Source organism: Panulirus ornatus, chromosome 64 (assembly GCF_036320965.1).
Source record: "Panulirus ornatus isolate Po-2019 chromosome 64, ASM3632096v1, whole genome shotgun sequence".
Classification (NCBI taxonomy): Eukaryota; Metazoa; Arthropoda; class Malacostraca; order Decapoda; family Palinuridae; genus Panulirus; species Panulirus ornatus.
Genome location: NC_092287.1, coordinates 2,579,328 through 2,602,894, shown reverse-complemented (window position 1 = coordinate 2,602,894; position 23,567 = coordinate 2,579,328). Strand labels below are relative to the sequence as shown.

At 37.7% G+C, this 23,567-nt stretch overlaps 3 protein-coding genes across 10 annotated transcripts in view; all 3 read left to right on the top strand.

Moving 5' to 3' along the window:
• Positions 1-667: 667 nt before the first annotated feature.
• Positions 668-7,149, top strand: HSPBAP1 (HSPB1 associated protein 1). 4 transcript variants are annotated; one of them, XM_071657193.1, is made up of 2 exons: positions 668-780; positions 3,537-7,149. In XM_071657193.1, exon 2 carries the CDS (start codon positions 3,600-3,602, stop codon positions 5,067-5,069), a length of 1,470 nt encoding a protein of 489 aa, XP_071513294.1. In that variant the 5' UTR covers positions 668-780; positions 3,537-3,599; the 3' UTR covers positions 5,070-7,149. The 4 variants fall into 4 exon arrangements, with proteins under 4 accessions (XP_071513294.1, XP_071513292.1, XP_071513293.1 ...); XM_071657191.1 differs by lacking the exon at positions 668-780 and adding an exon at positions 986-1,042; XM_071657192.1 differs by lacking the exon at positions 668-780 and adding an exon at positions 1,178-1,306.
• LOC139746222 (uncharacterized) lies at positions 5,661-16,301 on the top strand. The gene is made up of 4 exons (XM_071657195.1): positions 5,661-6,950; positions 7,202-7,300; positions 11,155-11,351; positions 12,075-16,301. Exons 1-4 carry the CDS (start codon positions 5,661-5,663, stop codon positions 12,166-12,168), a joined length of 1,680 nt encoding a protein of 559 aa, XP_071513296.1. The 3' UTR covers positions 12,169-16,301.
• Positions 16,302-18,343: 2,042 nt separating this feature from the next.
• Positions 18,344-23,567, top strand: part of LOC139746257 (integrin alpha-PS2-like) — a 243,685-nt gene continuing 238,461 nt past the window's right edge. For all 5 annotated transcript variants that reach the window (XR_011712120.1, XM_071657283.1, XM_071657282.1 and 2 more), the window contains exon 1: positions 18,344-18,758. Coding sequence is in view for 4 of the 5 variants with exons in the window: in XM_071657283.1 (XP_071513384.1) it covers positions 18,601-18,758 (158 nt within the window). In the remaining variant the exon portion in view is untranslated. The remainder of the gene's footprint in view (positions 18,759-23,567) is intronic.

Genomic DNA, 23,567 nt, shown 5'->3' with positions numbered 1-23,567 from the left:
GGTCATATCTTCATACATACATTTACCTTTCCTGCTTTCTAACTGGACAAATGCTCCATCTGTAGACGTCTGTCATCTATGATAAACATGTTTACAAATATCTTGGCATGCACATTAAACATATATCAAACGATACAGTTCTCGGAAATTATGGACAGGGCATTTAAATCCTTTAAAAGTTTTAACATGGAGCAAGCATACTGTAATTATGGTTTATATCAGCTCTATACATATTATCTGTTATGAACCCTAATGAAGAACATCGTCACTTCAGAAGCCTAGTATAAAGGACAGGTTAGGTTGTGCAAAACAAGGGTAAGTCATCACTATATTTAGTCCTCTGTTTACACTGGGCATGTATTTCTTACAGAAATAATAACAAATTCAAGGAGAATTGTCTCAAGTTGTCGACGGAGCATTAAAAGTTAAATTGTGAGAATGGGACATAGGAAGCGAGTTACAGGAAGAGTTATTTAAACCTGTAAGTTTTGTGATAATGGCGGGCATGTATGAAAACTGATATATTAGGATATAAGAGTTTGTAAGACTATGTGGGGATGGTAGAGGCATACTTCCTCGTCTGCATGTAATTTTTCTTAAATTACAGGAAATAATTCATTCTATGAAACTAGTATGATGTGAATGAAAGCATGATATTTACTATGACTTTCTGGCAACATTGTAAGTTTGTAAACAGAGGTGGGAGTGGCGAGTCCTGGATGCCATCAAGCGCACGCACACCCACCACCCATGCCACATTCAACCATCCAACACTGAGACGTAAGTTAAAATTTTTAGATAAGTAAGTGTTATGAAATTTGGGATTATTTTCTCCATAACCTTGTATTCTCTTCTGATTTGATTTAGAATGTCTCAAAACAATAAAGAAAATGTCAATATTATTTTGGTTTGGAGTGAATAAAGGAAAAATATTCGCTAGTAATTATATGCGTCAAGGTTTGTCAGGTTATGGATATGTACGCTGTCTATGTTAGTCGCTGGAAATGTGTGTTGTCTTGAGATCGGCTTCTCGCAACCCTAGGTATCTACAAAACTGAGTTGTTATAAGATAATAACCATGTGTTCGTTGTGATTGTTAGATGTAACAACTTTGTAAACGTAGGCTGTTGAAAATGGCTAGTGATGAGCAGGACTAATTAATATAAAGTGGTGATACCAGGCGTAGGCAAGTACGAGGGGCTGGGGTTGAGTACTTTGGTTTCTCGCTGGTGTCTTAACATGAAAGGAACAAGAAGTGTAAACTCATCAGAATACACGAGTAATGATTGTAACTATCAGAAATTTGGTAAGAAAATGTTTAATCTTGAAGGACTTCATCTCACTAGTTCATAACACATGAACCTGTACTGTACTGTAACCTTTAAGCTTCTGTACTGTAATTAGATACTGTGGTAGGGTTACCTGCTCTCCTTCACCAACTTTTTGATGATTATCATGATAATTAAGGGTATTACTGATGGAAACAAGCCTGGCATTATTACCAAGGTTGCCTTACATGAGATGGTCAGGTTAGTTATTAATAACGAGCAAATTGGAAAGGAGGAAATGGCTTTGAATCACAAGAAGTGATCGTTCCTTGCATGTAAGCCATGAAGGAGGCCAACCAACAAGTCAAAATGAGAGTTTCCTTCAGTTGGGAAATGTGACATTTATGGTCACCAGAGATGTCGCATCCAGAAGTGCAGTTCACTTTGACCTCAAATGATTAGTAGAAGTGACTTGAAAAGGTCTTAGATGAATTATAATGACACTAACTGGTTGTATGAAGATAAGATATTAGATAGTAGTGAGGAGGGCGATGAAGATAAAGGAAAATTTGGAGTAAGATTGTATAGTCCGTTGGTTCATCGCTAACAATTTACGAATTTGGAAAAAACGTGTATTAGTGGACTCTACTTTAAGATGTGGATTTAGATCAGTGCTGTGTGATTGGCAACATTTTATCAAGTAAGAATGATGAAGTGATGATGGGGAGAACTATGAAGATAGGGGAAATATGAAGTAAATGAAAGTTGGTGAAGCCACTTGTAGATATTAGTATAACCTCTGAAGACCCTTGCCCTGGTTCCCTTAGTAGCTGAAATGTGAATTAATTTTCAGTGTTATAATCAAAATATGTGAGATACACCCATAATTTCTTTGGTGTACTTATTGCCTCTTTCTATATATTTATCCTAGGACAACTTTCTGAAATCATCAGGGTGTTACCCCAGGGACTCTTGCAGCTCTAATACTGGATTGCGCATATTAGGAGGGACAGGATAGACACCTCTTGCATGATATTTTTGTGAAGAGACTTTATTTTCTATTAACTGATGATGTTGCAGCCTTGCTAAAGGTAACTTTTTGCCTACGGTGTAGCCTCAAAGTGGTGAAGTCCAGTAACACTCCAGCTGGCTTTTCAAAAGCATCACACAGCAGTTGATATATGGGACAGCCGGTGGCTATGATGCCCAGTTTTGTGACAAACGGTCATTCAACTTGATCCCTAACAGCACCCCACATTAACGTTAGCTTTGAGCCTTAACAGCTGCCACTTTTATATTTTCTTATTTCTATCATAGATATCAGCTTTTAGGGGACTATAGGTGAAATATTCATAATTTCCATTGATTTCTTGGTAAAGATGCAGATTTGCTCCACATTGCTGTTAGCTTTGAAAAGTCAGTGATTTTGTTCTGCGGTGTTAGTGTGTAGAGAATACAGTAAGAGTTGTGGAGCATAATTTGGAGACATATTTTATCGAATGATATTAACCCTTTTACGACTACTTTCTTACTTGTATGGGTTATGTTTCAGGAACCATAACTATACTTGTACAGTGTTCCTATGCTTATCCTCATCTAAATTAAAAGGTTTGTTTTATTGATAATTAGATCGACAGGTACCCATTTTGCATGCATTACCCTGCAGGAACTCGAGCCATATTTGTACAGGTTATCTTTTCAGTAATTTAAATCAGAAGATATGTCCTGAATCTTATGGTTACATGAGAACATTGGTGAACAGAGCCCATAAACGTCAGGTTATCATTCCACCGATTTGAAACTTATTGATTGCCAAAGAGGGTTAATTCTTTGTAGATAGTCATGTTTAGGAATCGGCATTTTTTACTTGTGTAAGTGCCAAAGTGCCATCTTTGTTGCATATAGAACTCTGCCCCATGGGGAGTAAAGTTTTAATTTTCTAAGATATGCATTTTTAGAATAACTTAAGATTGTATTGTAATTCATGGGTGTCTCTTTTCTTTTAAAGAATCTTTCTTAGTCGAGTTCCTTCTGATTTTTTTTTGTGTAATTTAGGACCATCTGACAGCCCTCTGCATTGCTGAGGCACTTTTCAGTAAATTAGGAAAAATACTTAACCGTTAAATTTTTTGTTTCTTGCTTTAATTAATCTTAACTGTTAAGTTAAACAGAATGATAGTGTTACATTGTTACACAAATTTAATTTCTTTTCAAGCATTAACAAGTATATTATAGTATTAATTTTTAATGAAAGTAATTCTTTTTCAGATTACATGGATTACTGGCAAAAACTGGCCCTGAGATCAAGTATTTATCAATAAAGGTGATGACATGGCTGAACCGTTAATGAAACGAATATGCCAAGGTGATTGTAGATTGAATGGAGAACAAATTAAGCACGTTGGTCCTGATGAGATCAGAAAGGCTATCCTCCATGATTTAACAAAGCCTTTGGTATTTCAAAGTTATCTTTCATCACGTAGGTGTGATGATCCAAGTGTACCTCTTTGGAAATGTATGGGTTGGGATATTAAAGATTGGGGTAAACTTTTTGTTGAGAAAGTGCTTAAGTTTCGAATTGGTCATAGGGTGAAGGAGAAGATGCTGCTCTCAGCTCCTCAGTGGGAAACAACATGTTTAAGAGCAAATATGACATATTCTGAATTTCTGGAGTGGTCACAAGGGCAAAGGACTTGTCTTACTTCCTGTGGTCAAGAAATTGACAGTAATGATCACTGGGCTTACTTTGATTATTTTTATTTGAGGAACATGGAGATTGTGGATCAAATGAAAGATGCGGTTGACTGGGGTATCTTTGGTTTTCCTGATAGAGGACCTCAGGACAGTACCCTTTGGATAGGCACAACTGGAGCTAATACTCCATGTCACATAGATACTTATGGTTGCAACCTTGTGGCACAAATAAGTGGTAGAAAAAGATGGGTATTATTTCCAAAATCTCAGTCACAGTTTCTGTCACCCACACGCATCCCCTATGAAGAATCAAGTATATATAGTGAAGTTGGTTTTCCCCATCCTAGTATAAACTCTCATCCAAAGCTGTGTTCTAGCACACCATATGTAGTCACACTTGAACCAGGTGATGTACTCTTTGTTCCAAAGCAGTGGTGGCACTTTGTGGAAAATTTGGACTTTGCAGTGAGTATAAACACGTGGATAGAGCTACCTTCTGATCGTGAGGAGCGAATAAAAGAAGCTCTTGTTATGTACCAGGTTGGCAGTCTTTGTCAAGGAGTCCAGTCTCTTGACATTATTAGTTCTGTGTTTAATCCTAATATGATGGATGTTGCAAGCATGGTATCACATGAACTCTTAAATCTTTTGGTTCATCGAGTTTTTCTGGCTTCCTGCCCTAAAGACAATAGTACTACTGAAACTGATGATAAGGATACTTCATTAGGTGGAATATCTTCAAGGAAAGTAGAAATTACAAAACAGTTTTTACCATCCAAAAATAAGAATGCTATTTTGGAACCAGAACCTGTTGATGGTAATTGGGGAAGTGAACAGTGGTGTGTGAATCATAATATTGCAAAGGTACCTAACATGTCATTTTTGGAATATATGAATATGGTGCTAGGATTTCAAGATGGAAAAGATTGGATGAAAGGTGATATGTTCGTGGACAAGGAAGAACACAGTGTAAGCAACAAAAATAGTAATGAAGATGATGCTGTCACCCAGTTCTCACAGATTAAACTCTTGATTGATACCTTTACTGATCAGAGGGTGATTGAAATTTTGAAAATGGTTTTAGATGAAAAGCTAGCGAAGAATTAACACCTATCATCTTACTTATTTTCATAAAGTTTAAGCAAATTTGGTTTGTCTGGTGTACAATGAAAAGATAATTATGTGATGGAAAGGACTGAATGTTTATCTCCATTCATATTTCTGTATTCTAAAGTTTATTGTCATTGTGAATTTTGTTTATGTTTCATAGAATATGATGAGTATCTTCAGTGCTATACCAGATAAGCTGTTTCTCAAACCTTAATCACTGACATGTACAGAGGTGTCTCTATACTGATTTTGACGCTTGTCTTCAGAATGTATTGTTTTGTAAGTAGGATTTTTTCTTCTATAGTGTAATCTGCTAATTTTGGGTTGGTTTTTATTGTTCTCATATGCATATTACTTTACAGAGTAATGGAACTCATGTTGGCAGTCAAATGACAGTCAAGTGTAAGATTTGTAAAACACAAAGGAGCCTCTGAAAACCTGTAACAAACTCCACAAAAAGAAAATAGAAAAGTTTAGTTTTATGTAATATAAGATGGCAAAAGTGAAAGTATACCATAATGTATATCCTGTAAGTTTAAGATAACTTACCTTTCACATTTAAACATCCCAAATTGTGAGACATAAATCATGGCAGAGTATGAAAATGGTGTTATGACTTTATCCTCTCTCTCAGTGAAAAATGGTGTTATGTTTTTAAAGCAGCTAGTCAGTCGTTTTGTGAAAATTCAGTTTACTGAAACGTGTGCATCATTTTTAAGGGATTTATTGCGATCTGTACCTCCTAACTACCATGCAGAATTTCTTGATAAACTAGCTCCAGTATTTGATAGTATTACAAACCGTTCTTTAGATAGAAACATTCTTGATATTATAGATGAATTGGCATTAATGCTGTTATCACCATCTATAACGCAGATTGATGTTGATAAGTTCAAATTTCCTACAAGAAATCCTTCAAAATATTTAATGGCCCTAAGGCATGCTAAAAGCCTGAAGATATTTGTCAGCTATAAAGAAAGTGTGTGGAAATATTCTGTAAGCAAATTTGAACTTCTTTCCTCAGCACTAATTAAAATGCCATTACTCAGACATCTGACATTACGCCACATTAAAATTCCTAGCAGCAAAATCAACAAATTATTACTGGGCCTGGCTTTAAATAGTCCTCATCTAACCTATTTGGACTTGAAATATGGAGCTCTCACAGACTCTGGGCTTGATCCAAATTCAGTGGAAAAGTTTGGGAAAGTCACTAACTTCACTGACTGTATTCCTGCTTTGTTGATGATGAAAAATCTACAGTACCTAAATGTTAGTGAGACATGGCTCACATATGTTGGTATAAAGGCAATAGTGAAACTTCTACCTCTTAGAAGACTAGATGCTATTGTGGATGGTGGGTATGATCTTCAGGCTGTAGTAATAAAGGATCTCCTTGGTGCATCACAGGATACTCCATTTTCATTAGCTCGAACATCATACACTCTTGCCCCTGAGGAAGTGAGCATTAATGCTATCTGTAAGGCATGCCCACTCTTGGAACATGTCACCATACAACACTGCAGTGATGGGGTAATCAAGTCTCACTTTCAAGTACTTGCAACCCTGCAGCATTTACAAAAAGTAACTCTGTGTGGTCTTGAGTGGTTACTCCTCCATTCACAGATAGCAATCAATGAGGATCCTATGCCTATTAGCAATCAGGTAACAGAGATAACCCTGACGGAACCATCTTGCGTGGATGCAAGCCACTTAGGTGCCCTCTCTATATGTTTTCCTCAAGTGACTCATCTGTGGGTACTTGGGTCACAGGAAGATGAGAGCGATGCACCGTGGGATGGAGGGAGAGTTTTCACCAAGTTAACTCACCTCTACTACCAAGGCTCTCTCTTCATTGGAGATTTTGGTAGAATTGAGGTAATATGAAAGCTGTTGGACTGTTTAAATTGTTGTATGTGTGTATCATTACCTTTTTGATAAGAATCTTATACTGTAGCAATATTCTTGCCGTGAGATATATATATATATTCAGTCCAGGCATATAGAAGTACCTTGAGTGCAGTTTTGAATTTGATAAGAAATTTATGTAAAAATATATAACTGCACTACAGAGTGATATATCCTTTTCATTACCCTTAATGGTTAGTTGACACAAAATATTTTTCCAGAGAGAACAAGGTCTACAGAACGTGCTAGATGTCTTACTTGCGTGGTGTAGAAATCTGAAGAGCCTCACCCTTTACACCAATTACATTGAGAGGAATATGGTATGACCAAGTTTCAGTTCTAACTTTTCTGCTCTCATTGCATTGAAAGAATTACCATGGTGTATGGTTTCTGACTGTTAATCAGTGGTGAGGCAGAAAGAAAGGGTGAGAGAATTTATGGGTGTGGAAGAGGGTATAAATAGTTGAACAGTTAGTAAATAAGATTCTTCTTTCCTTCTCCGTTTCTTATATCTGTTTATTTAATTCATCACTCTGCAACATCTCATGGTGATCTGATGCGCATTTTTATGCTTTTAATTATCATTGAGTATATATTTTTTATTGTTACTTTTTTGGTACATCTGCAGTTATTCTTGTTTCTTTTGTGTACTTGTCAACGTAACTCTCATCCATATCATTCACATTATAATCTGGCTACACTTTTCTTCTTTTTGTCAGTCCCCAACCTGCCAGTCAATCTTCTCTGCTTGTTCCTATTCTTATTACACTCTCTGTTCCACAACTTATTCCAGTGTCTTTCCATTTCTTTCAGGTGGGTTCTTGATGCCCTTAATTTAGCTATACTATCATGCCAAAATCTTTGGTAGAATTGATGGTAGGTCGTGAATACTTGCATTGACTGTTAGCATCCAAAGTTTTTGGTGAAGGTTCTTTATTCACCAGTGACTGAATGCAGATTTACATGTTGTAAACCAATACAAGTACAGATTCTTTCTTTACACACACACACACACACACACACATATATCTTTCTTTTCTTTTAAACTATTCGCCATTTCCTGCATTAGCGAGGTAGTGTTAAGAACAGAGGACTGGGCCATTGTGGAATATCCTCACCTGGCCCCCCTCTGTTCCTCCTTTTGGGAAAAAAAAGAAAGGGGGAGGATTTCCCGCTCCCTCCCCTTTTAGTCGCCTTCTACGACATGCAGGGAATATGTGGGAAGTATTCTTAATCCCCTATCCCCAGGGATAACACACACACATATATATATATATATATATATATATATATATATATATATATATATATATATATTTTTTTTTTTTTTTTTTTTTTTTTTCTCGCTGTCTCCCGCTGTCTCATGGAGAGAATGAGTGAGGAAAGATTGACCAAGAGGATATATGTGTCGGAGGTGGAGGGAACGAGAAGTGGGAGACCAAATTGGAGGTGGAAAGATGGAGTGAAAAAGATTTTGTGTGATCGGGGCCTGAACATGCAGGAGGGTGAAAGGAGGGCAAGGAATAGAGTGAATTGGATCGATGTGGTATACCGGGGTTGACGTGCTGTCAGTGGATTGAATCAGGGCATGTGAAGCGTCTGGGGTAAACCATGGAAAGCTGTGTAGGTATGTATATTTGCGTGTGTGGACGTATGTATATACATGTGTATGGGGGTGGGTTGGGCCATTTCTTTCGTCTGTTTCCTTGTGCTACCTCGCAAACGCGGGAGACAGCGGCAAAAGAAAAAAAATGTATATATATATATATATATATATATATATATATATATATATATATATATTTTTTTTTTTTTTTTTTTTTTTTTTATACTTTGTCGCTGTCTCCCGCGTTTGCGAGGTAGCGCAAGGAAACAGACGAAAGAAATGGCCCAACCCCCCCCATACACATGTACATACACGTCCACACACGGAAATATACATACCTACAAAGCTTTCCATGGTTTACCCCGGACGCTTCACATGCCTTGATTCAATCCACTGACAGCACGTCAACCCCTGTATACCACATCGCTCCAATTCACTCTATTCCTTGCCCTCCTTTCACCCTCCTGCATGTTCAGGCCCCGATCACACAAAATCTTTTTCACTCCATCTTTCCACCTCCAATTTGGTCTCCCTCTTCTCCTCGTTCCCTCCACCTCCGACACATATATCCTCTTGGTCAATCTCTCCTCACTCATTCTCTCCATGTGCCCAAACCATTTCAAAACACCCTCTTCTGCTCTCTCAACCACGCTCTTTTTATTTCCACACATCTCTCTTACCCTTACGTTACTCACTCGATCAAACCACCTCACACCACACATTGTCCTCAAACATCTCATTTCCAGCACATCCATCCTCCTGCGCACATCTCTATCCATAGCCCACGCCTCGCAACCATACAACATTGTTGGAACCACTATTCCTCAAACATACCCATTTTTGCTTTCCGAGATAATGTTCTCGACTTCCACACATTTTTCAAGGCTCCCAAAATTTTCGCCCCCTCCCCCACCCTATGATCCACTTCCGCTTCCATGGTTCCATCCGCTGACAGATCCACTCCCAGATATCTAAAACACTTCACTTCCTCCAGTTTTTCTCCATTCAAACTCACCTCCCAATTGACTTGACCCTCACCCCTACTGTACCTAATAACCTTGCTCTTATTCACATTTACTCTTAACTTTCTTCTTCCACACACTTTACCAAACTCAGTCACCAGCTTCTGCAGTTTCTCACATGAATCAGCCACCAGCGCTGTATCATCAGCGAACAACAACTGACTCACTTCCCAAGCTCTCTCATCCCCAACAGACTTCATACTTGCCCCTCTTTCCAGGACTCTTGCATTTACCTCCCTAACAACCCCATCCATAAACAAATTAAACAACCATGGAGACATCACACACCCCTGCCGCAAACCTACATTCACTGAGAACCAATCACTTTCCTCTCTTCCTACACGTACACATGCCTTACATCCTCGATAAAAACTTTTCACTGCTTCTAACAACTTGCCTCCCACACCATATATTCTTAATACCTTCCACAGAGCATCTCTATCAACTCTATCATATGCCTTCTCCAGATCCATAAATGCTACATACAAATCCATATATATATATATATATATATATATATATATTTTTTTTTTTTTTTTTCATTCTTTTCTCCTCTATTACACTTTGTCGCTGTCTCGTGTTAGCGAGGTAGCGCAAGGAAACAGACGAAAGAATGGCCCAACCCACCCACATACACATGTATATACATAGACTCCCATGCTTCTTTTTTCAGACATATTCGTCATTTTCCACATTAGTGAGGTAGCGTTAAGAACAGAGGACTAAGGCATAGAGGGAATATCCTCACTTCTCTGTTCCTTCTTTTGGAAAATTAAAGACGAGAGGGGAGGATATCCAGCTCCCTGCTCCCTCCGCTTTTAGTTGCCTTCTATAGTACAAAGGGAATGTATGGGAAGTATTCTTTCTCTCCTGTCCCCAAAGATAATATATATATGTATGTATATTGGAGCAGGAGGCTGGAAATCCATAATCATATTGTTAAAGACTGAAAGCAGAAAAACTGTTTTTAGATCTTGGGGGAGAAGAACAGATGATAGGGATGGATATGTGAAGACAAAGGATAAACTGTATCAAGTGTTCTCAAGGTGAAAAGTAATCATGAAAATGATTAGAGGAAGGGAAGGTGATTTTACAAAGTATGTATAAAAACAGGACTTAAGGTTAGTGTAACAAAGGATTGAATTGTCACCATAGTTATAACACTGTTTAGTGGTAAGAGTGCAAAGAAGGAGAGTAATAATTAAAGAATTGTTTGTTTATTAAGTTTATGAGTAAAAAAAATGATTGGTAGAGTGGTATTAATGAGGATAAAGAAGGTTACGTTTGGTGAACTAAGACGTTAAAGTGCGTCTTTGAGGAAAGATATGGTGGTTCAGACCAAATTTTTAATACGACATTGGCTGATTATGCTAAAATGTGTTTTGTTTGTGCATGTTCTCCTTTGGTGTTTGCATGATAGTGAATACTAGTAGAAAATTAGACATTTAATTTTCTGTGTATTGAACATCATGATACTGTGCATAGTGACTGAACTTAGATATAGATTGGTTGTATCTTAATATTACTTAATATAACTTAATTTCAGTTATTCTGTGCTGTTAGAAGAAATGGCCTGTGTAGGCTTGAAGAACTGAGGCTTGGGTTGCAGCATGATTTAGATGGTGATGCAATACTAAGCATACTTCTTGAAACAAGTGATCTCAGAATTCTTGGTCGCACAGATTGGTGGACTTCAATGGACAAAGATTCAAGACTTCTTGTTTTGGGAGTCTTGAGAATAAGGTAAGGAGCTCCAGTGTGCATTTCATTTACATGTGATGTAAGCATTGTAATTCTTGTGGTAAATAGAAGTATTTTATTGAAATGATTTTTGTAACATTGCATTGGTACAACAAAAGGAGGAATTAGACTGTTGAATTTAGTAAGGATTAACTTCCCAGCTGCTGATAGTTCTATAGTGTTCCCCATTTACTGTTCTCTCTACTAGCTCTTCTTTTCCTCTGTTCACATTTGTTTATACTTATTGGGACAGAACTTGTTTTTGATATTTCATACTTTTTCGCCATTTTCCACATTCGCAAGATAGCACTTCCACCCTGGTATACCACATCATTTCAGTTCACTCTATTTCTTGCATGCCTTTCACCCTCCTGTATGTTCAAGCCCTGATTGCTCAAAATCTTTTTCACTCCATCCTTCCACCTCCAGATTGGTCTCCCATTTCTCCTTGTTCCCTCCACCTCTGACACATATATCCTCTTTGTCAATCATTCCTCACTCATTCTCTCGCATGTGACCAAACTATTTCAATACACCCTCTTCGGCTCTCTCAACCACACTTTTTATTCAGTGACTACTTTATTTCCACTCTACTTGCATAATTATTTTACAGTCACTCAGCATTAACACTTAAAAGTTGATTATTGTTAAATTTACAACCAATCTTTTTCACTTAACCTCTTGATAACATTCAAATTAACAATAACATTTGTTAAATAATTTCAGATACAGGAATCTTCAGGTGTTTGGACTTGATGGTTGTGGTGATATAGAGCATGACCCACGACCTGCAAAGAATAATTATGACAGTGTTTTATGATAGTTTAAGTGTTGACTTTTGATAAGAAAGATGTAATGAACATCACGCATTGCTTGTGGATACATTTATGTTGGCTGTATATATTTCTTCATACTTTCACGATGATGATAGTCATGAAGCTTCACACCCATTGTCCACGTGAAATTGATATGGATATTTGTGTTTCCACTGAATATCCCTCGGAAACATTAAATCCTCTGAACAGCTGAACAGTCGCAGTTAGAAGAACAAATTTATGGCCATTCTAGCAAGATGTTTTTCTTGATCTTTTTTGAAGGTGAATTTTGTTCAGAATCTGAAAATGAAATTTAAATTCAGTAATATAATGAAAATTAGATTTCTTAATGATGGATGCAGGGTAGTGAAATTGACTATAGATTTGCTTTCTGTATTCTAATTGTGTGTTAGGGTCCACCAGTGTTTCATTGGACTGTGTAAGCCAGTGCTTCTTGGTACAGTGGTTCATTGCTACAAAGGCCTATGTTGTTCTTGTTTTGGGCCTCTTACCTGTTTGTTGTTGACATAACAATAGATGTGACTTAAATGTATTCAATGAATATAATGTATAGATCATTTAAGCAGAGAGCAAAGAGGAATTTGATAAGGCAAGTATACTAATCCCATTTACTTTACAAAATGTTTGCATACTGATTATTGAAAAAGCTCACTGTGTGAAGGTATTAAACAGAAAAAATGTCAGAAATTAAAGAGCAGTAGCAATGAAAACTACTGGTGATATCATATAATGTCCATTAGTTTAGATACTGATTTCCTGGCCATAAGAATCTGTAGAATGGTGAAAATGAGTTTTTCTACCTGTAGAACATGTTTAACAGTGTATGCAGCAACCATGATATGAATGCATATCTGGTTATGTTGTAGATGTTTTAACAAGTCCCTCTAATATCAGACACATGTAGAAGATGAACTGTTTACCTCCAGATCATCTGGCTCTGCCAGGAATTACTGCATTTTAGATGTTATTTGACTTCAGGAAAAAGGAATGAAAAGTTAATTACCATATTCATTGTACATAGTATTAGATGTGAAACTGCCTCTTTTACAACATATACATGGATATGCATGAAAGAATGATAATTTGATAAACAACATATGCTGATAAGGAAAGAATGACTGGGTTTATGGAAGACCTAATTATCTTAAAAAGTGAAGCAACTAAGATGGGAAAATATTTATGTATGCTAATATGTAATGTCATTTTGTGGAATGGGGTAAGTTCAGTCATAACTGAAGTATATGAAATAAACAGTGTATGACTGATGAAGTGAATAATGATAAAATGATAGTAGTGAACAAAATGAATCAGGCACTGATTACTGGTGCAGTATGTAGCATGAGATATCTTTCAGTGAATATGAGAATTGATGTATAAGGTTTAGGTAATTTAAATGGGGATATTGAGAAGCTGCTTTAGAGAAAGAAAAATGTTATGAATACATAACTCTGATTTGGACGAAACATGTGAATAGGAATGCAGGAGAAAATGCCTTAGGTGCTTATACAGTCATGGTAGGCAAGAAGCTGGAATACTTCAGTGCAAGCTTGAATTTGTAGTTTTCAGTTCAGCTCATGTTGATCTTGAAAAGTGCATGCTAAGTTCATCTTCCAGGAAATAGCTACTTGGTCCAAGTGGCTAAAAAAACAAATGATTGGATGCAGTGCCAATCATGTAACTCCTCTATGTACTATGCCATTTTCTGTGGAACTGGTGTGCCATTAATCACATCAGACTAAACTGGTACAGAATCTAGTATTATTTACTTAGTCAACTTATGTGTAAAGTAGTAGGAGATTGCTATGTAATATTTGAGAGTGTCATGTAGATGAATCTTTTTAAATGGACTGCTGTGATTTGAATAACTGGAGAAGATGCAGGTTTTAAAGTTAAGGAAAGGATGTGTTCAAAGACTGAGATAATAAATATTTTGGATTTAGTAACGCTTCAGAAAAGTGTTGATAATGAGAAAAGAAATTGTAAGTTGGACACTAGGTGTTTAGGTTGACATCTTGGTGGATAATTGGTCACATTCCTACTTCATTGTGTGCAAGAGAGAGGTGATTATCAGGTAGTAGATGTACCATATGTTGTTTTGATTAGGGCCGAAGCTTTCAGTTGATAAAGTTCTTTTTCTTAAGACAAATGTAAGGAAAGTAACTGCTTCAGAAAATTCACTTGGAAAATATTTATTCTGCTTGTATAAGTTTGATCATTGCTTTCAGTTCACCTGATTACTGTTAGTATTTATTGATTAAACATAGAATAGCTAATTGTCCTTACTTATGTAGTGCTTTAGTCTTAAAGGATACTTAACCCAAGTAGTAATCGTGATGGCAAAGTAGGCTCATAATGGGCTGACCTTTACTGCAAGAAACAGCATACAAGATGTACACACATGGATAAATGTAGAATGTTACTGTTCATGTTGAATCAGTGGATAGAGCAACATGTTTCAGAAAGGAAAACCATTATGTCTTAGGTAAGGGCTAAAGACAGTATTGGTTTATTGTTATTTGCTTTTGTACAAATATATTTATACACATGAATACTGCCACTGTCATTGCCAAAGAGCTAGATCTGCTTCCATTTCATATTTGGTTTTATAGCTCTCTAAATGGTAGAATTTAATATTAGTTTTACATGAAAAGTGTTGTATGTAAATTGTATGCCTGCATATTTATTTATTGAGCGATAAGCATTTCTACTTTTATTATGCAAGTAAGTGACTTACAGTTTACCTATCTATCTATCTATCTGTCTATATATTTGTGATGCCTGGTCCCTTCAGGAACTCCCATGAAGGGGGTGGCAATGGCAAAAGAGTCTCCTCTTGTTCCTGTCCTTACATAGCTCCCTCGCATACATCGTTTCATTTATTCTTCCCACATTTCTCTTCCTCTATTTTTCCATATCAGAGGTGGCCTTCCTCTCTATTTTCCTCATATGTGTGGTGGCCCTCCTCTCACACCAACTCCTTTACTTATACGATCACACACTCTTTCTTATCAACTATCCATTCTACATACTTTCCACATGCCCAAACTACTTATATTCAAGTGAAGATATCCATTCATATTAGAATATTAGTAAACACTTCTCTCAGTGTTTCTATTTTCATTATGTAATGTGATCAAGATTAAAAAGAATCATTGGAGGATGAAATTTGTAAGCTTTTTATGAAGTTGTTAGCTTTTGCCAATTTGTACTTAATGACACCAGAATTCATTAAATCACATGAATACTATACTTTCTCTTATCTTAGATTGTAGTGTTGTGCTTTATCTGTGCTCGAAGGTGCCTAGTCAGTGAGGTTTCAGTTAAAGATACAGAGTGATAAGGTATCTGTAATAAAAATAAATGCAAAACTGTAGACATGTTTCATATTTGTTGTCATTTAGATATTAACCATTCTTAACACTTATCAAAGAAAAGCAGTACATTCACTCTTTAAATATACTGCTTTAACAAGATGACATAGAATTGGATTTATTTTGACATGGTGTAGCATAAGATTTCTTTGTATTGTACCACACATTTTGTTCTTATTTATAATAGATAAATATAAAATAGATATATAAATATTAGTGTTATAATGGTGGTGATGAGAAAGATCAGATTTATTTTTACATTGTGAATTACTTTTTTTTAGTAGAGTTATAGACCTGTGTAAAGTCACCAGAAAATTTTGAATTTTATTGTAGTATGATCTACTTCTGTGTTATGGAGTTTTCCTGTGGTTTATGTCATATGGTACTCTTTATACAAAGAGGTTGAATGCATGTTTTGAGTATCCTTGTGGTTTTTCATATTTTTGCTCACCCAAACTTTATATTTTGATAAACTGTTGTTTCATGTTTTGTTGTTTAACTGTCTGATGTAATGAAGTATTTGATATTATCTTTGAGTCGTCATAAAGTATGAGACAGATGTAGTATTGTCTGATATTCTAATTCTGTACATTTTTGCTGAAGAAATGCTGTAGTTTACTGTAAATGGTATAATTAAGATCTAATTGATGTACAATTATAAATGTGATAAATTGATTTTTATCATAATAATGATTTCCAGCCGCTAATGATAGTTGTAATTTTTTAATACAGAAATGGATATATTAGATGTGTTTTGTCATCAGTCTTTATACATCATAGTTATCATGATGACTCTGATATTAGCACATTATTGGATCCGTGACTTCAGCAATTATTTACTCCCTGAAAAAGCAAGCAGGACAAACAGATGAGTGGAAATTTATTAACTTAGATAATCGTACAAGTGTGTTAACATTGTGTCAACCATCAGCAGTTGTTAGTGGTCATTAGACCTTACTGAATACCCAATTATCCTATTTTTGGGTATAATATACCAGAGCTCATCCATTCTTTTTTTTTTTTTTCAATATGTAGTAGTTCCCGCATACATTGCTTTAAATTTGCGCCTTGGAGACCCTCTCAAGTTTTGCTACTTCATTTTTTCTCCCAAACACTATGTTACATTATTGTCCGGAAAAGGAAAATGCAGCAAACATGCCAAACGTGCTATTGTGGCTTTGTGAGCCTCATCTGAGAAGTTCATTGTTAGGTTACACCTAGACGCAGGTCACTGCCTTTGGTTAATACCTCAAGATTTTCCTCTTGTGTTTGTGATACAAACATCAGACTTATACAGTTTAGGATGAATTGGAAATCAGGTAATGAAAACTAGAGACAGATTTGCAAAAGAACAGGTGTGAAACATTGCTATGTGCTAAGTTTCAACTACTGGTTGAAAAATGGGAAGGTAATGGCATATATATATATATATATATATATATATATATATATATATATATATATATATAGTCGCGTTAAGTTTCGGTTGGAAAATAACTGAACAATACCGAAATGTTTATTCAAAAAATATTTAAATTCCATCAATCAAATCAAAGTAATTAATATCGTCTGAAGGGCGAATGAATTATACAGATTTGTAAATTATCTGTTTAAGATTTGCTGAACAAGAAGTAATAAATAATAGCAAATATTCAAACTTTACAGTATGATTTTTATGTTCAGGAGGAAAGGAATTCCAATGATAAAATCAAAAAAAGTTCTGTATCGGTCGACTCACCCCCCCACGGCATGCCGGTGAGGAGCGTAAACTTCAGGAAATCAAGGCCAGTATCGTACTGCATCCTTTGTGTGGCGATATTTATGGATCTGCCTCCATAATTCCGGTCCTGGTGATAGTCAGAGGTGAGCCCTTCGACCCCTAGATTAATATTTAAATGCAAAGTTGGGAGGAGGTCACAGTGTGGGTGTGATTCTATGGTTGGCAGGTTATGGAGGGGGACTGTGGGAGCGCGGGACGGCCCCTTATTTTTGGCAGACACTGTGGCTGACGGGAAGAAGGGGGGTGGTTGGGGGGTTGGAGTTGTGGAGGGAGGTTGTAAAGTAACCGTGGCTGTTGGCAGGGAAGATGGAGGTGCCAAGAGCCAAGCTGTGTAGCGTAGGGTCGCGTACCAGTCATGGGCGTCTCCTAGTCTTCATAACTTCAACTGAAAAAGACATTTTCTCCTGTAAAGATACTCTCTAGCTTTACAACCATTGTTATGTGTTGCTATGGTGTTTGTTCTCATCATGTATACTTCCTAGCGATAGCTGTATCAATATTTTCTCTTGCTATGAAAGTTCAGATGAAAGGTAATGCTTTTGTTATAAAGAGACATGTTATTCTTGCATGTAACTCCATGTTGTTTGGTAGCTGTGATTTCCTTTTTTTCTTTACACGCCATCTGCCAATGATCTCCCTTCATGGCCTTACATTGTAACTGAATTTGTTTAAACCACAAAAAAGTCTGGGTCGTGTGCTATGCATTCATGCACAGATGTATGAATTTGTTCAAAGTGATCTTACTGAATTCCACGCCGGGAGCATCGTAAACGTTTATTATCATGTGCCATTCCCCGCGTAATTCAAATTCACATTAGTACAGTAAGTGAAAGTTTTTAGGAGACACTCGCTACAAAACCGCTTCCATCCGTACGAGTCAAAGTAGTCTAGCTATGGTATTTATAACAATATTCTTTTTAGGGAAAACAAAATATGTATATATATAAAAACATCCGCAGCCGGCATCTAGCCAGTTCAGTGGACGAAAATGGCTCTGCGAGTGTTGGCTCTCAGTGTTCATTGGACCGCCAGTGGGAGCAGACCGAGCTCGACTGCGCGCGCAGGTGGCCACTGGAACACGCGGGAAGCTCGAACCCGCACATCCCCCCTAGTTTGAATCCCGTTCATTCCTCCCCGGCAGCGGTATTTGATCCATATTATGGCACTCTTATAACCTATACCAAGCTTGACGTTGCAAAAGCTTATCCTTGAGTGTGTTTCTTCTATCGTTGATTGTGCAATTTGTGGTGAGGAGTGTGTAAACCATGGCGAGTACCTTGTGTCTAGCGGTGCTTCTGCTGGTGGTTCGGGCTAGCTCAGGCTTCAACTTAGATATTGGGAGCCACGTTATGCATATCGAGAACCAGACTGGCTCCATGTTTGGTTTTGCAGTTGCTCTATACAAAGAAGGAGGAGAGAGTCGGTAAGTAAATGCTTTGTTTGGTTGAGTTGTGGTTAGGCTTGTTGTCAGTTTATGTATTTGAAGCACTGAACTAAGTTTGTAGTTGTCACCCTCTGTATTTGAAGTATTTCAAAGACTAATATGCCTCGGATCTTTAGTACTGTGCATTGTATTACAAAAGAAGTAGTCATCTTCAATTAGTATGTTGGAAATTAACATGAAATGGCCAACCCTGAGGGAGATTGTTCACTCGTTGAACAATGTCATATACATGCGAGAAGTCTTGTTGCTTGCTATATAATGTTATACATTTTCTTGTATGTACGTAAAATATGTGTGTGTGTGTGTGTGTTTTACTTTTGGCGACATAATTGTCATTCAGCCAATTGCCAGTAAATCCCAGAGTACATATACCTTACATACGTGTTCGATGGTAGGCTGGGAGCTGCAGTAGGGTACTTGAAGGTAATATTGGCGGGTCGGGAAGCTAATCTGACATGATTATGCACAAACACTCCTTGGAAGTGTATAGCTGATCAATCCACCATCAGCTTAACTGTTCAAGCTGAGTAACATGGTTTTATAGGTTGTTTTTTTTATGTAATTGATTTTCTTGAGTATCACCAATGGAGTAGCCAGTTTTTTGACAGCTTTACCCAGAGATATGATCATAACTAGTCAAGGATATGTAGCTGGTAATTCAGTCATCACGATATTATTCTGTCAGGATGAAGTGTTTAGTATATAAATGATTACTCGAGACACAGGTCAAAACAGCCAGGACAGTGAATCTTGTTGCAATAAGGCTGGCCAGTTAGGCTTGCCAGATGTCGCCCACCGGATCCTACCGCTACTTAAGAGCGAGAGGTTGGCCCCAGGGTGTGTGTGTGTGTGTGTGTGTGTCGCCGCATGTTAGGCGCCATTGTGCTGGTGGTTCATGCTAAGAGCATGTATCGGGGCTATTACGGTAGCCCCTGGCAACTACTTTGTATTGCTGTTATCACTACTTCCTGGGACGAGTTTTCAAAGGCGCAACAACCTTCTCTTTAGACGAGATGGTTACCAGATGATGGGAGACTTCATACATCCTCTCTCTCTCTCTCTCTCTCTCTCTCTCTCTCTCTCTCTCTCTCTCTCTCTCTCTCTCTCTCTCTCAAAATGATATTATATGCGTCATCCTTTCAAAGAGTACTGCAGACTGAACTTGGCTGAGGTTGTTTTCCCTTAGGGTTAATATAGCCTGTTCATACGGACGCCGTAAGGGCTACCCTTGCCTGGCCTCCTCCTCTCCTCCTCCTGTGTCCATCATCAGTAATAGGCTAATTGGCATGACGTCATTGTTTGCATACTCTCCTGTTTCCCCACGTCACCTAATATGTCGCCGAGGTCAATCGAAGTTGTCTGTTTTCTAATTATGTCCCATACGTGAAATAATGAAAAACTGGTGACCTAAAGAAATACAGTAATGCATTGGCCGAAAAGAAATAAAGAAATGTTAGGACACAGGGGTTAATATAGTAATAGCTATTACGTGTAGTTTATGTAGTGATAAGTTTAGAACGAAGTTTGTTATTTGTATGTAATGTTGGGGTCATGCAGAGGAGAAGAAACTGGTTAAAGGTGTTTTTATTACGGGCAAAAGTGTTTGACGTATGACTTAGTAATCTTAGCTGTTAAGAGGATAATATTCACAGTTAAGAGACAGAGCGATGGGATGATCCATGGTCCGGGTGATGACAAGATCAGCGGGATACGCTCTTGTTAGCAGAAAAGGAATATGGAAGAGAAGACCAGTGACAGTTTAATGTATCAACACCAGCAGGTTCATACACGTAAATGATTGATAATATTTGCACTGGAAGATCAGAAATCAGATAAAGGAAAGAGTAATGGAAGAATAAATATTCGGTGAAGGGTTACTGGAATCTGTAGAATTATCAAAGGCATGTTTTTGTAATAAAAGGAATAGTATTGTTGGTTGTGATCAAATTATAGTTACGGTTCCTAGCCAGGCAGGTTGTGAACCTTGAAAATGGAATTCAGTGGGATATTCATGAAACGTGACAGACCAAAGAAAACATAGAATACATTTCAAAGAACACGGAACGCCTATGATATTATTTTAGTGGTAAGTAATGTTAAAAGTAGGCTGATGGGAATGCTATACCGAAAGTAATATTTAAAGATTCAAATGGATATATGGTATACGACAAATGGACTGGAATTTAAGATGAGGGAAAAATGCTCCTGAAATTTTTGACGTGGAAATACAGCTTGCTAATGAGACAGTACATTACTGGTTCTGTCCATAGGGGGTACACAGGAGGAGGAGAAGGGGGATTAGAATCATGGAGAGACAAGTTTTTCGTGTGTGCAGTAGCGTCTCCCAAGCCAGTATGTCAAGGAACGCTGCATGACCAAAGGGGCCACTACACCAGCATGACCAGGTCTTGATCATGACTCATATTAGCATGGATATGTTACAATATCGTGTGTGATACACCAGTGGGGGAGAAACTGATCATTTAGTGCTTTGATTGTGTGGTAAGTGAGAATGGATAAAGAGCAGAGACGAGACAAAATTTAAAGGAGATATGTTCATGGAAGCTTCATAGACTTTGATGATTTCCGTTGTAACAAAGATTGGGAAACGGAGTTCAGGTAGCCAAGAACCGGGGCATTTCACGGTGAAAACTTGTGTGAAATTTACAGTAAAGGTCAAGGAATATGGATACCTCTAGCTTCAAACGCAGGACGGAAATAAAGGGAGGAATAGTCCAGTAAAAGATGTCAAAAAGCCAACGAACTTAGAGATGTGTTGTGGAGAAGATACAAATGTGATTGTAAAGGTATAGGAGAGCAGGGAAGGACAAGAAGGGAGGTACAAGGAAGCTTTGAAAAGAATATTGTGGACAAGGCAAGGCGGGAGAGGGTTCGGAATTTCTCGATAGATTCATAAGTAAACTTATCAGTTAATGAGCAGGTTATGAAGTTAAAAGAATTCACAGCTGAAGAGTCGTAGCGAATGTTTAGATATTTAAGATTAAAAAGATAATACGACAGGGTCCTGACTCAAACAAGGCTCATTGTCCTCATGAAATTTCGCCATATGTATTGAATGTGTTCGCTGGCAGATACACTCGCTAGAGCACTAGAATTGCTGTTTAAGACGTACAGAATAGATAGTGCGTGATTAGTGTGGGGATCGAGTGCAAAGTGTGGGGGAATGGGTCGAGAAACTAGTGTAGGGGAGGAGTAAGTTAACTGGGGAAGGGGGCGTGGGGGTGGGTGGGGCGGATCTGGGGGAGGGGGGAGGCACCCTTGCCCCGTCGGCCAATGTTTGCTGGACAAGGTAACGGTTGCCACAGTCAACATGGAGGGAGAGGAAAGCGTGAGGGAAAGATGGACGAGCCACATTGTGGTCAGGTGGGTGAGTAGATGGAGTAAAGTGAGGGGGGACTTACGTAGGAGGTTATTTAGATGGAGGGATGAGAATGGTGTAGATAGGGACTAGTAACGGGAAGGCAGGGGAAAGAGAGAGGGAAAGATGGATTTAGAAAACGGGTAGGGGAGGTGATACTAATGTAGAGGGAGGAAAAAATATGTAGATGGAGAGAAGATGGTGTAATGGGTGAGCTTGACCACCATGGTACGACATTTTGAGCAAGGTGGCACGAACCTTGAGTACATATGGTCCGGCCCGTAGATTTAAGGTAGAATTAAAAGGCTGTCATTTTATTTAAAGGATCCTACCGTCTTGTTTAAAGGCTAATGAGCTTTTCATTCAATGTTGCGTAATGTTTTACCTTGTGATTAATTATGCATATGGAGCTGGTATGATATTCTGTTATAAATAATTTATAATGAATGTTGAAGGACCTTGAGTTAGTTTAATTATGAAAAAATTAATGTCTTTTAGGAAGCGGGCGTGGTGGTGTCAGGTAATCACATTAACTATGGCGTGGGAATCAGTCATGAATCACCTAACACCTTCATATTTACGAAATAGAAATTACCGTGACATGAACTACACCTCACGTTTTTAATCTCGATTGGAAGGGAATTCGGCTGTACAGCGGTTGTGGTGAGGTAGGTCGGTTCGTCAGGACGTGGCAACACTGCAGCGTCTTCCGCTTCACTTATTAACATCATGACACGTCTTGTTATCATCATGTAATTACCATTATGAAACATAAATTTGATATCAGTGAGGTGCAGAGAAAAAGAGAGAGTCAATGCAAGAGGAGGAAGAGTATGTGGCATATATATATATTTTTTTTCTTACCAGAATTTGAGTTAATGGTAACAATAGGTTGTGACATTGTACCATTGATAACATTACACACAAGATCATATGTCTATATCAACTGCTTATAAAGGAATGATAGAACTGAATAGATAAAAAGAGGAAAATTGAAAGGTTACTTGTCTCAAGTGGAGGTAACAGTACAGCCAGGGTCAATGCCAGGGTGAGGTGGTGTAGGCTAAGCTAGACTTCCACCTTATTTGGAAGGTAACTTGGCAGGATTTTCGTCACTTTCTAACATTTTTTTTTACTGTATTGTTGTCTGTGTCTTTGTAAGTATGCGTATCTTTGTTTTATCACTTTATGTTCAATAATCAGGCTGTAATAATGATGTAGGTTATCAGTAATGTTCATCGGGGAAACCAGATACAGGTGGAAATGGCGAGGCATTTGTGTGTAGTTGCGTATCGGTGGCCACGTAAGCTGCCTCGTGTACGTCAGAGACACGATCATGCTTTTACTCTGCACTAGATCTTCCCTGATCCCTGGTTATTGTTGTTACAACACAACCCTTCCAGGAATCC